At 37.5% G+C, this 25,476-nt stretch overlaps 1 protein-coding gene across 1 annotated transcript in view; it reads right to left on the bottom strand.

Annotated features, from left to right (window-relative positions):
- The window catches only part of FAM179B (family with sequence similarity 179, member B), a 106,085-nt gene that overhangs the window by 15,282 nt on the left and 65,327 nt on the right, over positions 1-25,476 (bottom strand). Inside the window, 7 exon segments of the mRNA XM_006875440.1 lie at positions 2,802-2,928; positions 5,556-5,791; positions 6,244-6,349; positions 12,283-12,433; positions 20,725-20,878; positions 21,778-21,953; positions 23,355-23,444. Of these exon segments, the coding sequence (XP_006875502.1) occupies positions 2,802-2,928; positions 5,556-5,791; positions 6,244-6,349; positions 12,283-12,433; positions 20,725-20,878; positions 21,778-21,953; positions 23,355-23,444 (1,040 nt within the window).

Genomic DNA, 25,476 nt, shown 5'->3' with positions numbered 1-25,476 from the left:
TGCCAGGCAGGAAGGGGTGCCTCTGACCACTGGGATGGCGATGGCAGGAACTGGCCATGCATCCTGGGACGAGGAGAGTACAAGAATAAGGGAGAATCTTACCACCCTGCTGCTTTCAGTCTTGTCCTGTGCTTGTAGGCTGCTGTATCAATAGGTGCTCGCAAAAGGTCAAGATGGCTACACTGTACCAACCCACAGTATGTCTACTGTTCTTCTCTCTCATTGCTCCAGTTCAGCTTCCTCCTGCAGTCAGCACTCAATCCACCTTTTTATCCTATCCTCTGATGCTCAGGGTTCCAAGATTACCATCTGTATTTGCTGTACTGGGTTTCTTCTCATGTCTTTGTTGAAGAGGGTCAGGACAGTGTTGTCTACTTACTCCACCACCTTGTCTGGGACCTCTAAGATATTTAAGATTGTTTTTTACGTTTTTCTCCCAGTCTATCAGTTTGGTATCATCTAGTTCTTCCGGCTTAAGGGAGATGACATCGATGGTTTATGCGAACTATTAGTCCTATAGACTAGTTTCTTCTTTGAATCTTTGATTTCCTCCTTCCTCTTTTGCTCTAGATGAGTAGATATCAGTAATTATATCTTAGATGTCTGTTCACAAACTTTTCAGATTTCAGACATTACTCACCAGAAACAGGATATAGACAGACCATAACTTTATGAACTACACTATGTCATGTGACCAAGATGTTCCACAAGACTATGGCCACATATGTGCATATATGTATTTATGTTGCTGTTGTTAAGTGCCTTCAAATCGGTTCTAACTCACAGCAACCCTGTACAGTGTTTCCAAAGAGCAGCTGGTGAATTTGAACCACCAAGCTTAAGATTCAAACAGACCTTGTGGTCCAGTGCATCATCCCACAGTGCCACATCAGGCATGTGTTAATATTAATATAAGTATTGTTGTTGTTGTTGTTAAGTGTTGTTGGAGTTGATTCTGACCCATTGTGACCCTGTATAGGGTTTTTGAGGAGCAACTGGTGAGCTTGAACTACCAACCTCGTGGTTCAAACTGACTTTGCAGTCCTGCGCATTAACACACAACACCACACCAGAGCTCCAAAATAAATATAGGGTTTCCAAGGAGCAGCGGTGAACTTGAACTGCTGACCTTGCAGTTCAAATGGCTTTGCAGTCTGACGCATTAACCTACAGCGCCACACCAGGACTCCTAACATAAGTATGTTGTTGTTGTTGTTAAGTGCCGTCGAGTCAATTCCGACCCTGTACAGGGTTTCTAAGGCTGTAAATCTTGACGGGAGTAGAAAGCCTCATCTAACATAAGTATGTTGTTGTTGTTAAGTGCCTTAGAGTCGATTCTGACTCATAGCGACCCTGCACAGGGTTTCCGAGGCTGTAAATCTTTATGGGAGCAGAAAGCCTCATCTTTCATACCTCTAAATATATATGAATATATGTATATATGGAGTCCTGGTGTGGCACTGTGGGTTAATGTGCTAGGCTGCCAAGTCACTTTGAACTGCAAGGTTGGCGGTTTAAGCTCACCAGCTGCTCTTCAGAAACCCTATACAGGGTCGCTATGGGTCAGAACCGACTCGATGGCACTTAACAACAACAACAAATATATTTACATATACATACCTATGCACGTATAAAAGAGCTTTAAAAAGTTTGTGGAAAAATGGAATTAAAAAATAATGGAGTTTTTCCATGAACTTTTTGAAGCCCTTTCTATATGCCTATATACATAAATACTATGTATATGTATACTTTTTGGTTGCCTTTGCTGTGGTTAAAATAAAAAAAAAACATTAATATGTTGCATTTTATAACAGTTCTTAAAGTTTAAAATCTATTGAAAATAGGAACATGTTTCAAAAACAGTTGAATTCCTATGCAACATGAGAAGTGTGAGAGTATTTTGATAAGTATTCAAAATCTTTTTCCTGACAGATGTACTTGTAATGACTCACAAATACAAAACCTCTTTATTCTGATCGATGTACTTATAATGACTCACAAATATAATTTGCCTCATTCTGGTGAACAAATATTATTAACAAAAATGAAAAACAAAACAAAACATGGTTACATTAGATAATTTCTATAAGAATTAAATTCAAGTTCTCAAGATTAATAAACATAAAAAATACTCTTATATGGACATTATCACATCTGTATAATATTATCCTTTCATAAATAAACCCTAAGCCCAGAGTTATCAAGTAGGAATAACAGGAATTATAATAGAAAAATGGTACACTATTTTTAAATAAAATAACATGCAAATGGATTAAATTTTTAATGTCTTTTTCACATTTCACTTGGTATTTACTACTTACATATTATGTCAACAGACATGACTGAATCCTCATTAATCACTGTGGGAAGACAGGGCATTTACACTAAAAACTTTGCACTGCTTTAATACTAGAACAATATAAGGTAACTAAAGTAGGCACCAAGTATGGTAAACATTACTGTCCTCATTTTATAATATACGAGTTCTGGTTAGTGAAATATAATTGCACAGTTTAGTGCCTAAAATTACAGTTTATAACTCTCAGAGTTGTGACTCCAATGCAGGCTGTAAATTCAATAGGTCACATACTTGCATACTATCAAGCATCATATATATGTTCAATAAATATTTATTCCCCAGGGCTGGCACTATATGTTTACTCAGTACTGCATTGTTGAAATGCTACTGTAGATACACTCTAAATGTTAACAGAGTAATAATGAAAGAACTATTTCTAGTCTTTATCTTCCAAGGCAAAAATCTTTCAAAGTTGTTTATAAAACAAACTTTTTCCACATACCTTTTGCCGTAAGCTTTTAACAGATTCCTTAATGTAGGGTAAATCTTTAGTTGGAACATACTTTTCAATCATTTTATCAAAGTTAGGATGACACATCATAAGGAAAAGCATCTTTCGCCCATAATACCTACGAATATTTCAGAAATACTTAAAATAACTTTGTATCATAAAAACAACTCATTTTCTGCTCTTAACTGAATTTTTTTTCAGTAAAAGAAAAAACCTATCAACAGCAATATCCCCAATCTATGTTAAGTAAGCCACCGAAATGTAGTTAAACTAACTGAATCAGTTTAAACCAGTACTTTAAAAATCACTCTAGTTTCTAATCTTTTAGCCATAGGTTAGGTGGAGAGCCAAATGCTTTCATTATTTGTTTTGTTTTTTTTTCCCAGGCACCCTTGTGTCTTTATCAAGGGTGACCACCGGCAGAACTGAGAGGTAGGAGTAGTCTGGCTTTGACCTGGCCTGCCTGCTCAATCATCTTTTGCAGCATACCTGCTGGCCAGATGTTCTAGTCTGAGTCAACTGCCCCTAGGTCTTACATTTCTGAGGTTCTCTTTCTTTTTTCCCTAGCCAAAACTTTCCTGGGTTCCAATTCTTCAATAATCTGTTATCTGCAAATATATGAATGTTACAGCATTTTCCAGATTAGGTTTTTACATTATATGAATCAGAAAAACAAAGAAATAAAAAAATCTCTTAGAGCAATACCTTAAGTCAACGTATTCTAATACAGGAATTTCAGAATGCATGATACTAGAGTTATTCCTGGACTATCAGTGTTAGTAGTTGTTAGATACCATCGAGTTGGTTCTGAATCACAGTGACACTATACACAATAAAGTGAAAAATCTCCAAACTTGCAATTGTTATGTCTGAGTCAGTTGTTGGTGCCACTGTGTGCATCCATCTCATTGTATGTGTGTGGGGTTCCTCTTTTTCACTGATCCTTCACTTTATCAAGCATGTCCCTTCTCCAGGGACTGATGCCTCCAGACAACATGTTGACAGAACCACAAAATCTGACCATCCTTGCTTCTAAGGAGCATACTGGATGTACTTCTTCCAAGACAGATTTGTTTGTGCTTCTGGCAATCCATGTTTTGTTTTGTTTTTTAACTTTTAATCGTGAATTGAGTGAAGGTTTCAGACAAGATCATCAGTTTTACAGTCAACAAATGACACTTTACTTCATTTCAAAAACTGCAATCCCCTCCATGGAACAACATTTATTCTGCTTCCTTTCTTGGTTTCTACCTCCATTCCACCCACTTTACCATCCATTCTCAACCTTGTCCTTATTTTTTTTTTTTCAATTGTGAATTGAGTGAAGATTTACAGAGCAGATCATCAGTTTTACCTTCAGCAAACCATACAATTTGCTTCACTACAGGGGTCAAGACCTTCCATATACCAAAAATAGCAGCATTTACCTTTATTCACTTTAACTACTGCATTCCTCCTTGTGTGTCTTACTACCTTCATCTTTCCTCTGCTAATCTCCCTCTTACCTGCCATGTCACCCATCTTAACATATATGTCTACCCTCTAATACATGAATAATTTTGCCTTCCCTGCCCTGCTTCCCCACCGGTAGCCATCATATATTGTTTCTTTCATCAAGAAAAACTTTTCCTTAACTTTTACATTGGTCTCAAACAATGTTTGTCCTTTTGTGATGGACTAATTTTACTCAGCATAATAGACTCCTGGTATGGTGCAAGGTTGGTGGTTCAAGCTCACCAGCTGCTCCTCGGAAACCCTATACAGGGTCGCTATGGATCAGAACCGATGCAACGGCACGTAACAACAACAACAACAACATATCACCATTTAAGGAGCTCTGGTAGTGTAGTGGTTACGAATTGGGCTGCTAATCTCACGGTCAGTGGTCGAACTACCACCTGTTCCATGGGAGAAAGATGAGGCTTTCTGCTCCCGTAAAGATTTACAGCCTCGAAAACCCTGTATAGGGTTGCTATGAGTTGGAACTGACTCCATGGCACATAACAACAACAATATCATATCACTATTTAGAGTCCTGGTGTAGCGCTGTGGGTTAATGCGCTGGACTGCAAAGTCATTTGAACCACAAGATTGGTGGTTCAAGCTCACGAGCCATTCCTTGGAAACCCTATACAGGGTCACGATGGGTCAGAAACGACTTGATAGCACTTAACAATAACAACAACATATCACCTATTTACCTGGTTTCTTGTGAACTGTCCTGGGCAAATTTAGCAGCAGCTGGTAATATACGGTCAGCCATATCTTTTGTTCCAGATAAAATACGTTCTGGTTCCATAAATTCCACCACATCTGATAAGTGCTGGGCTGTACATCTTCTTACGGCTATGTGTAAATGGCTATAAAAAACATGGTCAATTAAAACAAAGTTGACGTATGAACTATTTTCCAGAGATCCAAATTTAAAGTTAAAATACCATTCCTGTCCCTTAACAATCATCCTTGCATGATAAAATGATAAATTATTTGCATTAGCTATTTCTTATTAAGAAGTTAAAAACAACAAAACATTTATTTCTAGATCTATGAATAGAAACATCTTTAAAGTAACAATACTATCATTCTTTGTGTGCTCAAAACCTGCCGTGATGCCCATCACATAGGAGTAATCTCACTTTTATTTGTTTTTGCTGAAATGACACTAAAATCTGCTTTTCCTCCATGAATATTGCACACAATTCCATTCTTAGTTTAAGAATATTTTAAGATTATTTTGAGCATCACCTTTGCCCTCCATTGATAAGAGAAATGATGGCACGCGCAGGAGTTACATTATTAACCATCGCCCTCAGTGCTCTGTCAACATCTTCTCTTATAAATGTATTGGATTCTCCAGCCTTGTGCAACAAAACTTTTACTGTAGTGTCTAGGTCTTGGTCCATGCTCTTTTTCAGGTAAGTGAAAAGATCACTTAAACAGACCACAGCAGCACGAGAAACTCCAGATCGTAAATTTTTCACCTAAAAAAAATTTCCATAGAGTACATTTTGATAACATTCTGAAAGAAAATCAGTAATAAAGACTTTGAAAACAATTCTACTATTAAAGTTACACATTTTACACACATCATCTGTCCTAAAATCACCTAATACATTTTTTAAATGTTTCAAAGTAAGGAGTTGGTTACTTTAGCTTCCTATTGTTGTGAGTAGGTACCGCTGAGTTGCTTGTGACACATGATTACCCAAAACAGGGTTTCCAAGGCTGCAAATCTTTATGAAAGTAGAAAACCTCCTTTTTCTCATGGAGAACAGCTGGTTGGTTTGAACTGCCCACACTGTCGTTAGCAGTCCAGTGCTTATCTTACAGCACTACAAGGGCTCCACATAATTTAGTAAAGATCTTTTAAAATGTCAAATAAATGTGGCATATATATGTTTTTTTATTCAAAAAACCCTGAAAATCAGTTTACCTCTTGAACTACTGCAAAGCTTGTTTCATGCAACTTTGTGTTCAGTATTTCAGAATGAAAAGCAGCTAAGCATCTAATAAAATTCAGTCCTTCAATTTTCTTCTCCCTATGAGAGAAAGAAACAAATGACAAAAGCATTCATTAAATGGGGATCAACTAGAAGCCCTGGTGTGACACTGCAGGTTAATGTGCTGGACTGCAAGGTGGGCAGTTCAAGTTCACCAGTTGCTCTTCAGAAGTCCTATATGGAGTCAGAACTGACTCTACGGCATATAACAACAACACCTAGAATAAGATCTCAGATGCCTTTATTTTTTTGTATTTGGAATATTATCAATGAGGAGACCTTGTATAATATTTCCCCCCATCACTTAAGAATCTCATATTAAAATTGTGTAATTTAAAAAATTCTAATAGAATTCACTTTTGTAATTAAAAAGATATTTTGAGAATCAAATCATTACTAAGTTAATTCTTTACAAATATTTTAAAACAGAACATATCGCGCTCTAGTAAGAGCATCCTACATGTCTAGAAAGTGGAAGAAAGAATGAAGTAACAAAGAAAAGATAAAGAAGCAGTGAAAAACGGACAGAGAACAAAACTACAGTGATATACCACTTCATGACTACTTCTTGTTGTTGTTAAGTGCCATCGTTTCTGTTCTGACTCATAGTGACCCTGTATGGATTTCTGAACAGTGGCTGGTGAGTCTGAACCGCTGACATTGAGGTTGGTTCAAACTGATCTTGTGGTTCAGTGCTCATCCCACAGTGTTGTACCAGGACTCTACACCTACTACAATATTCATTTAAAAACAACAAAAAGCAGTTCCTAGGATATAAAGAAACGGAAATCATCATCCATTGCTGATAGAAATTTTAAATGTTGCACCTTTTATGGAAAACAGTTTGGTGATTCCTGAATATCTAGAACTGTCATACACACCCACAATTCCACTCCTAGGAATATATGTTAAGTAACTGAATTCGTGTACAAACACTTGTAAATAAATGTACACAGTAGCGCTACTCACAATAACCAAAAAGTTAAAACAACCTAAATGCCCATCAGGGATGAAAGGATAAATATAATGTAGTTACTATTCTGCTATAAAAAGAAATAAAATATTACCATATGCTAAAACATGTGATAGAATGTGCTGGCTCCATATAATAAGCACTGGACTGCCCCAAAACAAGGTCTGTGGTTTAAGCCTGCTAGCCACTCCATAGGAGAAAGATGAGGTTTTCTGCTTCCACAAAATTTGTCTCAGAAACTCTACATAGAGTCCCAAAGAGTGAGTTGGAACCACTTTGATGGCACTGACAACACAAAATATGAGCTAAACCTTGAAAACATTAGGCTAATTGAAAGAAGTCAAACACAAAGGACAACAAATTAATATGATTTAATTAATATGAAATGTTTAGAATAGCCAGTACAGACAGAAGGAGATTAGTAATTTCTAGCGATTGAAGGGAGGATAGGGAAATGACTACCTAATGAATATGAGGTCTCCATCTGAGATGAGGAAAAGTTCTGGAACTAGATAGTGGTAAAGGTTATGCACATTGTCAATTTACTTAATTCTATTGAACTTTGCAGAGTCCTGGTGTGGCACTTCTTGGGTCAACCATCAACACTAATGGAAGCAGCAGCCAAGAAATCAAACGATGTATTGTATTAGGTAAATCTGCTGCACAAGACCTTTTTAAAGTGTTGAAGAGCAAAGATGTCAGATTGAGGACAAAGGTGCGCCTGACCCAAGCCATGGTATTTTCAATAAACTCATATGCATACAGAAGCTGGACAGTGAATAAGGAAGATGTAGAATAATTGATGTATTTGAGTTATGGTGTTGGAGGAGAATATTGAAAGTACAATGGGCTTCCAAAAGAACCAACAGATCTGTGTTGGAAGAAGTGCAGCCAAAGTGCTCCTTGGGGGCCAGGATGGCCAAACTTAGTCTCTTATATTTTGGACACATTGTCAGGAGGGACCAGTTGTTAGAGAAGGATATCATGTTTGGTAAGGTCAGAGAAAAAGAGGAAGGCCCTCCCAGAGAGATGGGTTGGCAATATGTCAGCATCAATGTGCTCAAGTGTGGCAACAATTGTGAGGTTGGCTCAGGACCAGGCAGTGTTTCCTTCTGTTGTGTTACTATGAGTCGATACCGACTCGATGGCACCTAACAACAATAACAACAATTGAGCTTTGCAGAGTCCTGGTGTTGCACGGTGGGTTAATGTGCTGGATGGCAAGGTTGGTTTGAACCACAAAGTCAGCAGTCAAAGCTCATCAGTCGCTCTTTTGACTATGGGTCGGAACTGACTCAACAGTACTTAACAACATATATTGAACTTTTCACTTTCAATGGATAAATAAAATTTCATTCTGTGTATTTTACAATAAATTTTTTTAACAAAGTAACAATGTGCTACCTTATTGGTGAATATATCACCCAAGAGCCAAATACCACCATTAGATGCTTCTGTAACTTACTAATTCTTTATCATTATGCAACCAAATAAACTAGATGAAGACTTGGAGGCTACTAACAATAGTTCAGGGGGAATTTATATAAAACATTTCCAATTTGATGGTTTACATTTTGTGGTTTAGAAGCCTGTGAACAGCTAAGCATTTCTTTAGCTTATAGAATTAATTTTTTAAATTCCTTGAACAGGAATTTAAAAAATTATGGAAAATAGAGAAGATCTAAGACATTATTAAGGATAACACTTACTGTGTTCATGAAGAACGTGTACATACACCAAGTTGTTTGGACAGATCAAAGGTATACTGAATGGTTCAAAATAAGGAGAGGTGAGTACTAGGGTTGAATTCTTTCACCACACTTATTCAATTTGCATGCTGAGCAAATAATCCAAGAAACTAAGTTAAATGAAGAAATATGTGGCATCAGGATCGAAGGAAGGCTCATTAACAACCTTACTTGCTGTAAGTAAAGAGGGCTTAAAATATGTACTGGTGAAGATCAAAGACTACAGCCTTCAGTATGGATTGTACCTCGATGTAGAGAAAACAAAATTTTCAGAACTGGGCAAATAAATAACATCATGATAAATGGAGAAAAGATTGAAGTTGTCTAAGACTTCATTTTGCTTGGACCCACAATCAACATTCATGGAAGTAGCCAGTAGTTAAGAAATCAAATGATACATTGCATTAGGAAAATCTGCTGCACAAGACCTCTTTCAAGTGTTCCAGAGTGAAGATATTAGTTTGAGGACTAAGGAGCAGCTGACCTGAGCCATAGTATTTTCAGTTGCCTCAAATGCATGTGAAAGTAGGACAACAAACAAGGATACCTTGTTTGTTGGAGAAGAATTTTGAAAGTACTATGGAGTCCTGGAATACTCATGCTTCACAATGTTGTCCATAGCGTGTCATGATCCACATTGCTAAGTATGAGTATTCCAGAACAATTAATTGTACTTCTGAGGAATCTGTACCTGGACCAAGAAGCAGTTGTTCGAACAGAGCATGGGAATACTGAATGTTTTAAAATTGGGAAAGGTGTTCAACAAGGTTGTGTTCTTTCACTGTATTTATTCAACCTGTATGCTGAGCAAATAATACAAGAAGCTGGGTTCTATGAAGAAAAATGTGGCGTCAGGATTGGAGGAAGACTCGTTAACAACCTGCGATATGCAGATGATACAACCTTGCTTGCTGAAAGTGAAGAGGACTTGAAACATTTACTGATGAAGATCAAAGAGCACAGCCTTCGGTATGGGTTGCATCTCAATATAAAGAAAACCAAAATCCTCACCACTGGACCAATAAACAACATTCTTATCAAAGGAGAAAAGATTGAAGTTGTCAAGGACGTCATTCTTCTTGGATCAACTGTCAACACTCGTGGAAGCAGCAGTCAAGAGATCAGACAACGTGTTGCATTGGGCAAATCTGCTGCACAAGAACTTTTTAAAGTGTTGAAAAGCAGAGATGTCAGCTTGAGGACTAAGGTGCGCCTGACCCAAGCCATGGTATTTTCAATAACCTCATATGGATGCGAAAGCTGGACAGTGAATAAGGAAGATCGTAGAAGAATTGATGCCTTTGAGTTGTGGTGTTGGAGGAGAATACTAAAAGTGCCATGGACTGCTAAAAGAACCAATAGATCTGTTTTGGAATAAGTGCAGCCAGAGTGCTCCTTGGAGGCCAGGATGGCTAAGCTTCGTCTCTCATACTTTGGACATATTGTCAGGAGGGAACAGTCGATGGAGAAGGATGTCATGCTGGGTAGGGTGGAGGGTCAGAGAGAAAGAGGAAGACCCCCAACGAGATGGATCAGCCAGGTGGCATCATTGATGGAATCAAGTGTGGCAGTGGCAGTGAGGTTGGCCCAGGATAGGACATTGTTTCGTTCTGCTGTGCATGGGGTCACTATGAGTCGGTTCCAACTCAATGGCACCTGACAACAACAACAACAACAACATGGAGTCCTGGTGTGGTGCTGCAGGACAGTACTGGATTGCAAGACTGGCAGTTCAGACTCACCAGCTGCCTCTCAGAATCTCTGTACAGGGTCGCTGTGAGTCGGAACAGACTTGATGGCACTTAACAACAATGTGGATTGCCAGAAGAACAAAGCTGTCTTGGAAGAAGTATCAGCAGAATACACCTTAGAAGCCAGGATGGTGAGACTTCGTTTCTGATACTTCAGATATATGTTATCTGGAGGGAACAGTCACTGGAGTAGGACATCATGCTTCATAAAGTGAAGGGTCAATAAAAAAAAAGAGGAAGTCCCCCAATAAGACTGGCACAATGATAGCAGCAATGGGTTCAAGTGTAACAACAATCGTGAGGATGGCACAGGAAGTGTTTCATTCCGCTGTGCATAAGGTCACTATTAGTTTCAATCGATTCGATGGGACCAACAGCACAATGGCAATAATCCTGTGGGTTTGAAGTATGTGAGCTAAGAAGAGTTTCTTTAGCTGATAACCCTGAATAATTTTTTAAAATTCCGTGAACATATTATGGAAAATAGAGAGAAAAGACCGAAGACATTCAAGAGTTCACCACGTGCAGACACAGACATATGCAAAGAGCAAAAAAAATAGAAAACCATGAAAAATTTATACAGCTATTATTAAATTATCCAATTTATCCAAATTATCCAATCTCCTATTAATCTTATCCAGTAAACTTTTCTGATAATTTCTCCCATCTAGAAATTCTGTTTAGTTCTATTTAATATCTTTAATTTCCTTCCTAATTATCTTTATATTTTCCTTTAAATCCTTGAACATATCTATAATAGCTATTTAAAATGGTTGATTCCATTGTTTCTAGATCTGTTTTTGTCAATTGATATTTCTCTATATTTTGAGTCACATTTTTCTGCCTGTTTTGCATGTCAACTAATTTTTCAACATTATATTGTCAACTTTCTGTATGTTGTGTTCTTTTAAAGAGCATTTTGTTTGTCAGGTAATTAAGGCTTATGGATTAGTTTTGATAAATTTTTGGAGGATTTTAAAGAAACTAAGTATTATATTTTTATGTTGATGATTAGGGTCTAGAAGACAAAAACTCATGGTGAGGGTTAGGGTGGGGATGGAAAAGATAGTGAAGGAATAGAAAAAGCAGTGGGTCAAAAGTAACCAATGGACATTTTGTTTGAAGCAAGTGGGATACACACTGCCAGTGTTCTTGTACTTCCCTTAGCTGGCTGGGTGGCAAGTGTGGCCAGTCAGGTAAGTATTTCTAGGATAACTATAGGGTTTATTTCACAGAGGAACACTTTGAGAAATGGTGAGTCCTGTCCCAAAGGTTTGCTTAATCCTTTGAAACCAAACTATATCCTTATGATATATAACTGATAACATAACAAATGTACTATTAAGACCAAAAATCAGTTATATAACACAAAGTTGAAAAGACACTTTGACTTCCTAAGAACTCATCATTTTCATCATTATTTCAATAGGAAATGTGCTTCAAGGTATTTTTTTAAAAATCGACAGAAAACTTTTTGGTGTTTTCTGCTAGGAAACTTACCAATCTTCATCATCTAAAAGCCTAAGGGCTTCTGCAAGTGCTATTTCTGGTCTAGAAAATGGCCGTAGTTCTGATGAATCCATTATTTCTGGACTATGAGTGACAGATGGCATCCTTTCTTTATATTGTGGAATGGCTCCAGATGCTTCACCTAAAACAAAACATTACAAAACATCACAGACACTTGGAATCAATTAGTCCAATGGACTAATGGAACATCTGAATATAAGTCTTTAAGACCCTGAGACCAGATGAACTAGATGGTGCCTAACTACCACAGCCAACTCTTCTAAAAGGGTTCCCATTTGAAAGTCCTGAATAAAGTCCTCAATAAAGAACAAAACTCAAAAGTATAACAAAGACCAAGCTTACTGGTCAGAGAGAGACTGGAGGAACCTGAGACTATTTCCTTTGGTCATCCTTCAGGTCTGAAACTGAACTCATCCTTGTGATGATTTTCTGCCAAGTGATATACAGAGAAACACTATGGAGGTATGCACACCATAGAATCGTCAATCATTCAAGAGCAAACTGGCAGCATTTATCTGAGTACAAAATTCATAAGGGTGTGAAAAGAAGGTGGAATGGAAACAAGAAATACAGGGAGGAAGTATGGTAACTGATGTTACAAGGAAAGGACTGTAATAATTGAAATAAAATGATTTGTTGAATGTGAAGCTGATGATGTGTTCTGGGAACCTTTACTCAAGTGACAATAAAAAGGTACAAAATAAAATACAAAGTGAATACTACCATGGTTTGGAACAGGCACACCTTAGTCCTCAAACTGGAATCTTTGCCCTTGAACACAATGAATACATCTTTTATAGCAGATTTGATGGATTGGCACAGTGGTAGCAGCAATGGGCTTGGGTATAGCAACGATTGTGAGGTTGGTGCAGGACTGGACAGTGTTTCATTCTGTTGTGCACAGGGTCACTATGAGTCAGTAACGACTCGATGGCACCTAATAATAACAACAATAGGAGATTTTCCTAATGCAATCTGTTGCTGAATTTTTTGATCGCTGCTTCTATTGAGTGTTGATAGTGGATCCAAGCAAAATGAAGTTATTGACAACTTCAGTCTTTTCTCCATTTTTTCATGGTGTTATTTATTGGTCCAGTAGTGAGGATTTTTGCTTTTTTTTTTTTTTTACATTGAGGCGTGGAGTCCTGGTGTGGCACTGTGGGTTAATGTGCTGGCCTGCAAAGTCATTTGAACAGCAAGGTCGGTGATTCAAGCTCATCAGTCGCTCCTTGGAACCCCATACATGGTCACTATGGGTTGAAACAAACTTGACAGCATTTAATAGCAACAACAACAACATTGAGGTGCAACTCGTACTGAAGGCTGTGGTCTTTCATCTTTATAAGTATTTTAAATCCTCTTTGCTTTCAGGAAGCAAGGTTGTATCATCTGTATAATCACAACTTGTTAATAAATCTTCTATCCTGATGCCACATTCTTCTTCATATAATCCAGGTTCTTCTCGTTTGATTTTCTAACTCTAGGTCTTTTTACATTTCATCATGATACCTGACTATCTCAAGCTGTCCTTTTAAATTTTCTGTTCAGCATTTTTACTTCCTGATTTCTTCTATTTGCTTTAGCATCTCTAAACTGGAGGAGAAATTTCAGTGTCTCTATTGACACCCATTGTGGTCCTTTCCGTCTTTCTCTATGATGTTCTTGATGCCATCCCACAACTCTTCTGGTCTTTCGTATTTAGTGTCAAATGCATGAAATCTGTTCTTGAGATGAACTCTAGACTCAGGTGGGATATGTTCAAGGTCATATTTCGACTCTCATGGACTTGTTTTAATTTTCTTCAGCTTCAGCTTGAACTAGCATATAAGCAACTGATGGTCTCTGTTCCACTGTCTGTCCCTGGCCTGGCTTTGGCTGTTGATATGGAGCTTTTCCACTGTCTCCTCCCATAGCTGCAGTCAATTTGATTTCTGTGTATGTCATCTGGTGAGGTCGATGTGTATAGTCATCTTTTATGCTGCTTAAAGAAGCTATTGACAATGAAGAAGTCATTGGTCTTTCAAAATTCTACATTGCAATCTCCAACATTGATTCTATCATCAAGGTCATTATTTTCCAACTACTAATCTTTGTTTCCAACTTTGGTATTCTAATCACCAGTAATTATCAATACATCTCGATTGCATTTTGATCAATTTTAGACTGAAGAAAGTGATCGAATTCTTCAATTTTATCATCATGGGCATTAGCAGTTGGTAAGTAAACTTGAATAGTAGAGCTATTGATTGGTCTTCCTGGTTGTTATTATGCACTGTTGAGCCAGTTCTCACTCACAGCAATCCTGTATAGGGTTTCTGAGGAGTAGCAGGTCGACTTGAACCACTGACCTTGTGGCTTAGTGTTTATCCTACAGCACCACACCAGGAGTCTGGTCTTCCTTGTTTGTTGTTCACACCCGGACTCATTAATAAGTGCTGTCAACTTGGTTACAACTCACAGCAACCCTGTATAAGGTTTCCGAGGAGTGGCTGGTGAACTTGAACTGCTGACCTTAACGTTTAAACATTAACCTGCAGTGCCACACCAGGACTCTGGTCTTCCTTGTAGACGTATGTCTATATCCTATCACAAACAGCATTATACTTCAAGATAGATCTTGAATGTTCTTTTTGATGATGACTATGACTCCATTCAATTTTTTATTCCTGGCATAGTAAACCATATGATTTTCAGATTCAAAATGTCCAATACCACTACATTTCAGCTCACTAATGCCTAGGATTATCAATCTTTTATGTGTTTCATTTTATTTTTGACAACTTCAAATTTTCCTAGATTCATAATTTGTACATTATTAATGGATGGTTAAGGCTATTTCTCTTTGAGTTGTGCCCCATCAGCAAATGATAGTCCTGAAAGCTTTACTCCATTTGCATCATCATGGTTAATTAAACTTTGAGGAGGCAGCTCTTCCCTAGTCATATTTTGAGTGCCTTCCAAACTGAGGGACTCATCTTATGGCACTATATTTGACTAAATTCTAGTGCTATTCACAGTGTTTTAATATTCAATATTCTGGTGCCACCTGACAGTGTTCCACCATTATTCAAAAGGTTTTAGTGGCTAAACATTCAGAAGTAGTCCTCTTTTCCTTCTTCTTAATCTCTTTTAGTGTGGAAGGTTAGCTGAAACCTGTCAATCTGGGGTGTACCCTGTTGTTATTCAAAAATAGCAGTGCCATAGCTTCCAGCATCATAGAACACACAAGGCACCACAGTATGACAAACTGACTGACAAGTGATTGGAAGATGTTAGCTAACAACTTGTCAACACTTTGGAGGTAACATTTATTAAATACTTTGTGCCAGGCTTTGTGATACTTTACAAACTTCAACAAAGCTGAGATAGGTACCTCATTATCTCTACTTTTCAGCTGAGACTATAAGTGTGTTTAATAGAGGCTAATAAATTTTAATTTGCTCAAGATTCCAATGCTAATCAGTGGCATAGGCTGGACTTAGATCAAGATCTATTATTATCTATGATTTTATATTATCAAGTCTAAGACCAAATCTCGTTCAAGAAATTTATGACATACTTGAGACAAGATATGCACAAAGATAAATATGATATTCTTTCATTACTAGGAGCTCTGGTAGCATATTGTTGTTGTTGTTAAGTGCCGTCGAGTCAGTTCCGACCCGTAGCAACCCTGTACAGGGTTTCCGAGGGTGTAAATCTTTATGGGAGTAGAAAGCCTCATCTTTCTCCCGCGGAGCAGCTGGTAGTTTCAAACCACTGACCTTAAGGTTTGCAGCCCAATTCGTAACCACTACGCTACCAGAGCATAGTGGTTACAAATTGGTCTGCGAACCTCAAAGCCAGTAGTTCGAAACTACCAGCTGTTCCTTGGGAGAAACATGAGGCTTTCCGCTCTCATAAAGATTTACAGCCTCAGAAACCCTGTACAGGGTCGCAATAAGTCGGAACCGACTCCACGGCACATAACCAACCAACCAATCAATGAGCTGTGGTGTGGTACTGCATGATAATGCAGTGGACCACAAGGTCAGCCTGAAACGCAAGGGCAGTTAAACTCACCAGCTGCTTGCTGGAAACCCTATACAGAGTTGCTATGAGTCAGAACTGACATGATAGTACTTAACGACAACAACAACATGACACTGTAGGATAAACACTGGACTGCTAACCACAGGGCTGACAGCTCAAACCCACCAGCTGCTCCTTGGAAACCCTATATGGTGTCACTATGAGTTGGAATACACTCGATGGCACGTAACAACAACTAACAAGTGTTAAATTAGTTCTAGTTTTCATTAGAGTAAATTATATGAGGAAGAAGACAGGCCATTTAAGAATACAATAAATGATACCTCATTTCATTTTTTTAAATGACTAAGATATACCCTCATTAAGCCTCAAGTGTTAGACCGAAACGTATCAATACAACTCTGCAGTTTTGGAATATCACAGCACTGAAAGAGTAGAACAAAAACAAATAAATTTAAAAATCCCCACCACACTCACTGCTATCGAGTCGATTCCAACTCATAGTAACCGTATAGAACAGAGTAGAACCGCTCCCTAAAAAGTTTCCAAGGCTGTAAATATTCATGTGGCAGGCTGTAAATATGAGGAAGACACATAGATATACACCAAATTTACTATCTTGGGGTTATACCAACATCAAAAGTGGAGGGTCAGTGAAAAAGGGGAAGATCTTCAATGAGATTGATTCACATAGTGGTGGTAGCAATGGGCTCAAATGTAGTAATTGTAAGGATGGCAGAGGATCAAACAGTGTTTCGTTCTGCTGTATATACGGTTGCTAAGAGGCAGAACCGACTTGATGGCACCCAAGAACAACAACAAAAAATACTTATTGGCATGGACAGCCTCATTTTTCTCCTGGAGTGGCTGGTGGGTTCAATGAGTAAATACTACAGCACCAGGGCTCCTCACTGAAAGAAGAGCAAATAAAACCCAGCACTACTGAAAATTATTTACTGAGCTCTTTCTTGGCATTGAGCTGTTTCGCTTGATAGTCATTATTACTTTATGCCATAGTTAACTACTCCCACATTAGAGATTAAAAAAAACTGATGCTGAAGTTTCAAGGATTTTCTTCCTATATCTAATTCACTCCCATCTTCATAAGAGATTAATTCATTAGGAAGACACATAGACATTTACCAATAATAAGTACCCCAAATTTACCAATAATAAGTACCACTGCCTGCCTATCTTTGTTGCCACCTGAGAAAAATAAAACAAAATAACACAAATATGATGCTGCATTCTGGGAAAAGAGTATGCAGAATATCAATCTAAAGCAGTGCTGCTCAAAACTCAGTTGGTGTTAGCTTTTATAAAATGCAAGAAAAATGTTGTAGCAAAGCAAAAGTGTTAAAATAGTTTGTAAAAGCTTCCTCTAACTTTTTGTAGTTAATTTTATTGCAGAGAAATTATAAACAGTTTACCTAGTCCCTTGACCACTGGTCTAATGGATAACTAATTTTTCTATTAAAAATATTTTCTGGGCTAAACATTTACAAGTTCGATAGATCTACATAAAAATTTTCTAAGTATATTCTTATATTCAGATATACAGGAGTGACCTAAAGAAAACACTCTTTTTAGAAACAAAACTTTAGAACCAATAGATGAAAATCACAAAATTAATTAACATCTTTAGCAAGAATAAAGCAAAACCCAAAACTGTTGTTATCAATTCAACTGACTCACAGAGGCCCGGTGAGGCATGGTAGAATCGTCCCATATGGTTTCTAAAGATGCAGTCTTTACAGAAGCAGATGACCACATCTCTCTTCTACAGAGCAGATTCAAATACCCAGCCTTTTGTTTACCAGCCAAACACCTAACTACTATGTCACCAGAAAGAATGAGTACCTAAATCTGTTACTATCCATATTATTTGTACTTTTATTCCTACTATTTCTATTACTTGCTTTCTTAGATAAGAAATACCCTGCCTCTGGATTTTATGATATAATAAATAATAAACTGAGAATGCTAACCAAGAGTTTTTAACTTCATAAATGTCTACATTTAACCTTTGTTGTTGCTATTGTTGTTGCTAAGTGCTGTCGAGTCGATTCTGTCCCATAGCCACCCTCTATAGGGTTTCCAAGGAACAGTTGGTGAGCTTGAACCGTTGACCTTGTGGTTCAAACTGATCTTGCAGTCCAGTGCATTAACCCACAGTGCCACACCAGCATTTAAATAGCAATTTCAAATACCAACACCTCTGATTCAGAGAACTGATGTATTTGAATTATGTTGATGGTGAAGAATACTGAAAGTACCACGGACTGCCGGAAGAACACATCTGTTTTGGAAGAAATATAGCCAGAATGTTCCTTAGAAACAAGGAAGACAAGATTTTGTCTCTCGTATTTTGGACATGTTATCAGAGGGGACCAGTCCCTGGAGAAGGACATCATGCTTGGAAAAGTGGAGGGTCAATGAGAAAGTAGAAGACTCTCAATAAAATGGATTGGCATAGCAGTGGGCTCAAGGGTAACAATTGCGAGGATGGTGCATGTAGAGGCAGGGTTTAGTTGTGTTGTGCATAATAACGCTATGACTTGGAGCTGATTTGAAAGTACCTAAAAGGAACTCTGGTAGCGTAGTGGTTACAAATCAGGCTGCGAACCTTAAGGTCAGCAGTTGGAAACCACCAGCCGCTCTGCAGGAGAAAGAGGAGGCTTTCTGCTCCCGTAAAGATCTGTAGCCTCGGAAACCCTGTACAGGGTCGCTATGGATCGGAACCGACTTGACAGCACATAACAACAACAACATCAGCAGCACCAACATACCACTTCAGGTAAGACATATCAGCTATATTGATTAACTCTGAGAATACAGAATCTTTAAAAGTCTATTATAATTCTGGTTAAGTGCTAGACTACTAGCTGAAAGTTTAGTAATCTGAACCAATACAAAGGCACCTAGAGAGGTCTAGTGATTTGCTTCTGAAACATCATAGCCTTGAAAACCCTATGGAGCAGTTATACTCTTCACATGTGGGATCAACATAGTCAGAATTGACTTGATAACAACTAACAACAACAACCCTACTTCTAGCATTACAAAAGAAATAAAAGCTAGGAAGAACCTCATGACATTAATCAAGTTCAAATTTGTCTTATGCTTATCTCTAAGGAATCAACTCAATGGCACCCAACACATTAATTCATATAATTTATTCTTTAATAATACTTATTATTAAAAACGGAGTCCTGGTGTGGCACTGTAGGATAAGCACTTAATCACAAGGTTGGTTTGAACCGGAAGGTTGGCGATTCAAACTCACCAGTCACTCCTCGGAAACCCTATACAGGGACACTATGAGTCAGAATCAATTTGATGTCACTTAACATCAACAATCATTAAAAACAATTATGATTTTTCATTTTTATTATAGGTCATGCAATTGCCTCTATCAACCATTTTTTCCTAGTTGCTGCTTAACAACAACATCAATACCAAGATCTATTCAGTATATTTAAAAGTAAATCTACTCCTGGCCAGGCAAAGAAGTAGTAGGCAGTCATTGAACAGGGTGAATAAATGAGAAATACACTAACATAGTAGGTACTCAATGAATAAGCTAAATAAATGACAAATGCAGTATTTTTTTAATTGTTTGTTTTTATCATGATCAAGCTTCACTATCTCAGCTCCTTATCCGTAAATTGGGATACAACTCCTTAGAAAATCCAGGAAAATGTCCAGGGATTATGAAAGGAATCGTTAGAGCTAATTACTAGACCTTAAAGATAATTTATATAATTATGGGGGAGGAAGATTGAGGCCAGAGTTGTTAAATGAATTATTCTAGGTCACAAATCTAATTACAGTCAGAAGTGATTCTTAAGAAGCCAGGTCTTCTGACTCCTAGTTCAGTGTTCTTTTGTCACATACTGGACCATAAGGAGTCTCTAGCTTAACAAGCGTTTGAACGTTATACCTGAATCTGAAAACACTAAAGACAATGCCCTTTTAAAACTGGTCCCTCCTTTCAATGGAGAGTGAAAAGCAGTGCTGTCTACACAAGGGCTCTCATGTTTTGACGTTCTCACCACCTCACCAAGATATTTAAGGCTAGAAGAAAGAAAAATAATCAACTTCTTTTTATGAACAAGAGTATTTAGGAAGCTATCGGGTCAAATTTCAATATTATTGGCCAACATATTGCACCGTCACCTGCAGTTAAACTCCTAGCAAGATAGACTGGCAAAGTAGCAGCATCAGTGGGCTCAAGTGTGGCACAAATTTTGAGGTTGGCCCAGGACCAGGCAGTATTTCGTTCTGTTGTGCATAGGGTCGTTATGAGTCAGTAGTGACTCGATGGCACCTAGCAATAACAACAGTCCAAAAATACAGCAAAACTTAAATTCTACTTACTTTCAGATGCCATTTTCTCAGTTCCTGCATGTTTTATTCTTTCCCAGAGATTCTGTTCCTTTTTTTCATAATCTTTAATGTCAAAAAGTTCTTTCTCTTCTTCTCTCTTTTGTCTCATCTTGTCATAAGTAGATTTTGAAATGGAAACTTTAGTCTGCATGGAAAAGTTGAAATATCTTTATGTATTCAGGGGGATTGGCATTTAAAATATCTTTCTTAATGCTAGATATACATTAAATGGCTAAACAAAATAAACAATGTATTTCTTAGTCTTTACTACAAGAATCTTAAAATCAAATAGAAATACATGCTGTTCACATCCATTGAAATTTGTGCCTAAGTATGTTATTATTAAGTGCCACTGGGTCGATTCTGACTCATAGCAACCATATATAGGGTTTCCAAGGAGCAGCTGGTGGGTTGGAACTGCTGACCTTGTGGCTTGCAGTCCTGTATTGACCCTACAGTGCCACACCAGAAGTCCTTGATATATGTATTTGTTATTGTTGTTAAGCGCTGTCGAGTTGGTTCTAACCCATAGAGAACCTGTATAAGGAGCAGCTGGTGAGCCTGAACCACCAACCTTGTGGTTCAAACCAACTTTGCAGTCCAGTGCATTAGCCCACAGCACCACACCAGGACTCACTCACTCTCTCTCTATGTTTATTTATTATTCTACTGTTGGTTGCCATTGAGTTTTCTGTGACTCATGGAGACCCCATGTGTTGCAGAGTACAACTGTACTCCATAGTGTTTTGGGAGTAGACTGCCAGTCCTTCTTCTGAGGCTCATCTGGGTGACTACAAACTGCCAATCTTTTAGCTAGAAGACGAGTACTTAACCATTTGCTCCACTCAGGAATCATATACTATATCCTTTAACAACAGAATGAGAAAAGCGGAATCACTTAAATGACTAAATATCAGAATTTTAGTTACACCAGCAAGATTTCCAAAATTTTAATAAAAAAACATTTATCGCACTAAATTTGATATATACAAAGTTATATTTTATAAGCTTAAACTTATCTTAACGCTTAATATATAATCTTACATCTTTTTCATTCTCAGCATCAAGATATGATGGGATACTTTGCTGGACTGCTCTTCCGTAAATCCCTGTCGGCGGTTCAAAGCTTTGTTTAAAAGAAAATGTATCTATATTTTCCACAGAAGATATCACTGATTGGCTGCAAGTTGCTGGTGCTGAATTTGGGTTTCCAAATACACCTGAAATTAACCATCAAATAGTCATTTGTGTAACAGTACTTTGCATAACAATGATAAAGGCAGGGTTTTTACCTTCAAGAAGTAAACAATATAGTTAACAAGAAAGACAAGTTAAATAATTATTACAAAGCAGAGACAAATAATCTAACAGGATAGTAATGTAGGCAGTGTTACCAGGCATTTCAAGATTAATAACAAATGAGAATCACATATTCTATGTGCTGAATTCACAGAAATGATGGTGTTGGCTAAGTTTAACACGGTTTCAAGGAGCCGGGATTGGAGGATACGTTGGATTTGGATAGACAGAAAGGAAGGAAAAAAGAACATCCTATGAGATGAGGATGCAGAGTTGAACAAGTATGAAGCTTGTATGTAGAATGAATAAATCAGTTTGGTTAGGACAAGGCAAATAGAGGAATAACAGAAAATAAGGCTGCAGGAGTAGATTGAAGTCATTTTGATGAGAAAATTAAATTAACCTAATGAGACTCTTTCAAACAAAGGTAGGAAAACTTTCCAGGCATTTTATACTAAACAGATGCAGTTAAAGATGTATATACTCTCATTGTATGTCAACACATTCTAGCTTTAAAATTAGAAAATGAAACTATTATTAAAAAGACAAGGCAAGTTAAATATGTTGTTCAAACATTCTCTATTTCTCCTAAAATATGTAACTTAGAAATGAAATTTTAATGTGTCCACACTTTTTATGGAAGACAATAAATTATGCTAATTTATTGATTATTAAGCTTATAAATAAGGACTATAAAAAAGCTTATAAATAAGGCCTGTTGTGGTACTGTAGGATAAGCAATCAACCAGAAGGTTGGTTTGAATCACAAAGTCAGTGGTTCAAACTCACCAACTGCTCCTTGGAAATCTTAAGACAGGGTTGCTGTGGGTCGGAACCAACTCGACAGCACTTAACAAAAACAAGCATTTAATTTAAAATATGCTAACACACAGCATGGTGGCTCTGTAGAATAAGGACAAGGTCAGTGGTTCAAACCCACCAGCCACTCCAGGGAGAAAGAGGCGGCTTACTGCTTCCACAATGATTTACAGTCTTGGAAACCCTATAGGGTTGCTATGAGCTGGAACTGACTCGATGGCACTCAGCAACAACAACTTTAGCTATCCTAAAGTTGTCTCAGAACTACCTAAACTGTAGCTATAGCATATATTTCTGAAAATCACTGACATAAAATTTACCGTAGTTTTCTTAGAATGTAAGAAAGGTCAAGGTAACTGTTCACCCATAATTTTTTCAAATGAATAATTATAAAACAAATTGTATTCAACACCCATATTATACTCTTCTCTATTCTTTATTGATATGTTTGGCTTAGGTGGGAAGAGCACATACAATTAAAAAGCTACATGGCTTTGAAATACCTTTTCCAACAACTACTACTGAGTCTTCTGATAAAGTATTTGTGGATGTCAAGTCAAAACTGGAAATTTGCTGTAAATTTGATGTTGACCCTGTATATCCTAGAAAACAAACAAACAAACAAAAATACAGACCCCATATATAAAATATGTACTTACTGCATAGTAGTTTAGGGTATTGCAATATGGCCTTTTAATACTGAAATTTTATTTCATACAAAGAATTTACAATTTATTTATTTGCATAAATCCATTAAGTCAATAATTATTTATAAGTAAAAGACCTACTCTGGTCAGGCACTAGAAAGAAAAGAAATCTTCCTCCCCTTAAAGAACTTAACACACTTCAGGGATGGAGATGGAAAAGATACACAAGCAAATGATCACAAATAACCTAGAACATAATTATGAAGGAACACTTTCTTTTTACCTCCCAAACAGGTATGGTCAATCTAACAGCTCCAGGTATTTACCTAGATTAACTTTTATCTCAAGTTTGTGATTTGTCTCTCCTATTAGATTGTAGGCATTCCGGAGTGGTGCTATGGGTTAATGAATTGGACGGCATAGTCGGTTTGAACCGCAAGGTTGGCAGTTCAAGCTCACAAAACGTTCCTTGTAAATCCTACACAGGGTGGTTATGGGTTGAAATCAACTCAACAGCTCTTAATAAGAACACTTGAAATGTAAGGCCCATGAGAATAGAACCTATGTCTACTTTGATCATTTTTTCTAGAGAATAGTACACTGTTTGCCGCATACTAGGTGGTCAATAGATATATTAAGATGACTATATCAGGGCAAAAACAAGGAAAAGCAAAATTTTAGGGTCACTGAAAGCAAAGCAGTTAACTGCTGGTAAATTTAATAAAAAAACTGATGTTTAAAAAAAAAAAGTAGGCTGAGAAATTACTTTGCTACTCTGCTAGAGCAAATAAATGGTTTTGGCTTTGTGTGACCATGGCAGAAACTAAAGAAACAAACATATACTTGTGATAATTTTTTACATTTACCTTCTTATTTAAGTCTAATTGGCAACAATTAGCTTGCAGTCTTACAGCACATACCAACTGACAGATAAGTCTGGTAACCAGAAATGATTCAGTGATAAAAGGAAGCATATGTTAGTAAACTGAAAGAAATACTGCTCATTCTCAATTCATATATATGAGAAAGCTTCAAAAAGTCTGTGGAAAAATGGAATGAAAAGAAAACAGATTTTTTCCACAAACCTTTTGAAGCTGCCTCATGTATGTCTAAAAGGTTTTTTTTTTACACATAAAATATACTTTTATAATCTCTCCTTAGTTTTGTTCAGCTCAATGAGTGTGCTACTACTATATTACATACAAAGCATAAGAGGATATAAAAATGAATAGGATAGTATCTTATTCTTAACTACCTTATACTTTAATATGGAAGACAAGATACACAAATGAATAATTAAACTGTTAAGATAGGGTGAGTGTGGTACCATGAATTTACTTGATAAGGCTTTTTTAATCAATATTTTCTTAATTACCACCAAGTAATTGGGTTGTTGTTGTTGTTGTTGTTAAGTACCATGGATTCGGTTCCGACTCATTGCGACCCTGGCACAGGGTTTCTGAGGCTGCAAATCTTTATGGGAGCAGGAAGCCTCACCTTTCTCCCACGGGACAGCTGGTAGTTTCGAATAGCCGACCTTGAGGTTAGCAGTCTGATTTGTAACCACTATGCTACCAGAGCTCCTTAGTAATTGAGCGGGACCATGCAAATAATGGACACAGGACTCTAAGGCTGAGAGTGGTTAGCTTTGTCCTCCAGCTAGGGTTAAAAGGAGCCATCTCAGAAGCAGAGAAGGAAGATTTGAGAAGCATAAAGAAGGAAGAGCAGGAGTGACACATGAGATCCCCACTAGAGAAACAGCAACAGCAGAGGCAGTGGCAAGGAGAGACTGAGCAGCTTCGGGCTTTAGGGAGACTGGCTTGCAGAATGTACCCTGTGGGCATTCACAGACTGGCTAAAAGAGCTTTCTATCACTTTCCCAAGCAGGGAACAGACCAAGGGGCCACACAGCTGAGAAGGTGAAGACAAGAGAGAGGCATGCTTGAAGAGATGGAGTGGCTGAGGACTTGAGATCCAG

The sequence above is a fragment of the Chrysochloris asiatica genome, unplaced genomic scaffold, assembly GCF_000296735.1.
Source record: "Chrysochloris asiatica unplaced genomic scaffold, ChrAsi1.0 scaffold00327, whole genome shotgun sequence".
NCBI lineage: Eukaryota > Metazoa > Chordata > Mammalia > Afrosoricida > Chrysochloridae > Chrysochloris > Chrysochloris asiatica.
This window is presented reverse-complemented; position numbering and strand designations above follow the sequence as displayed.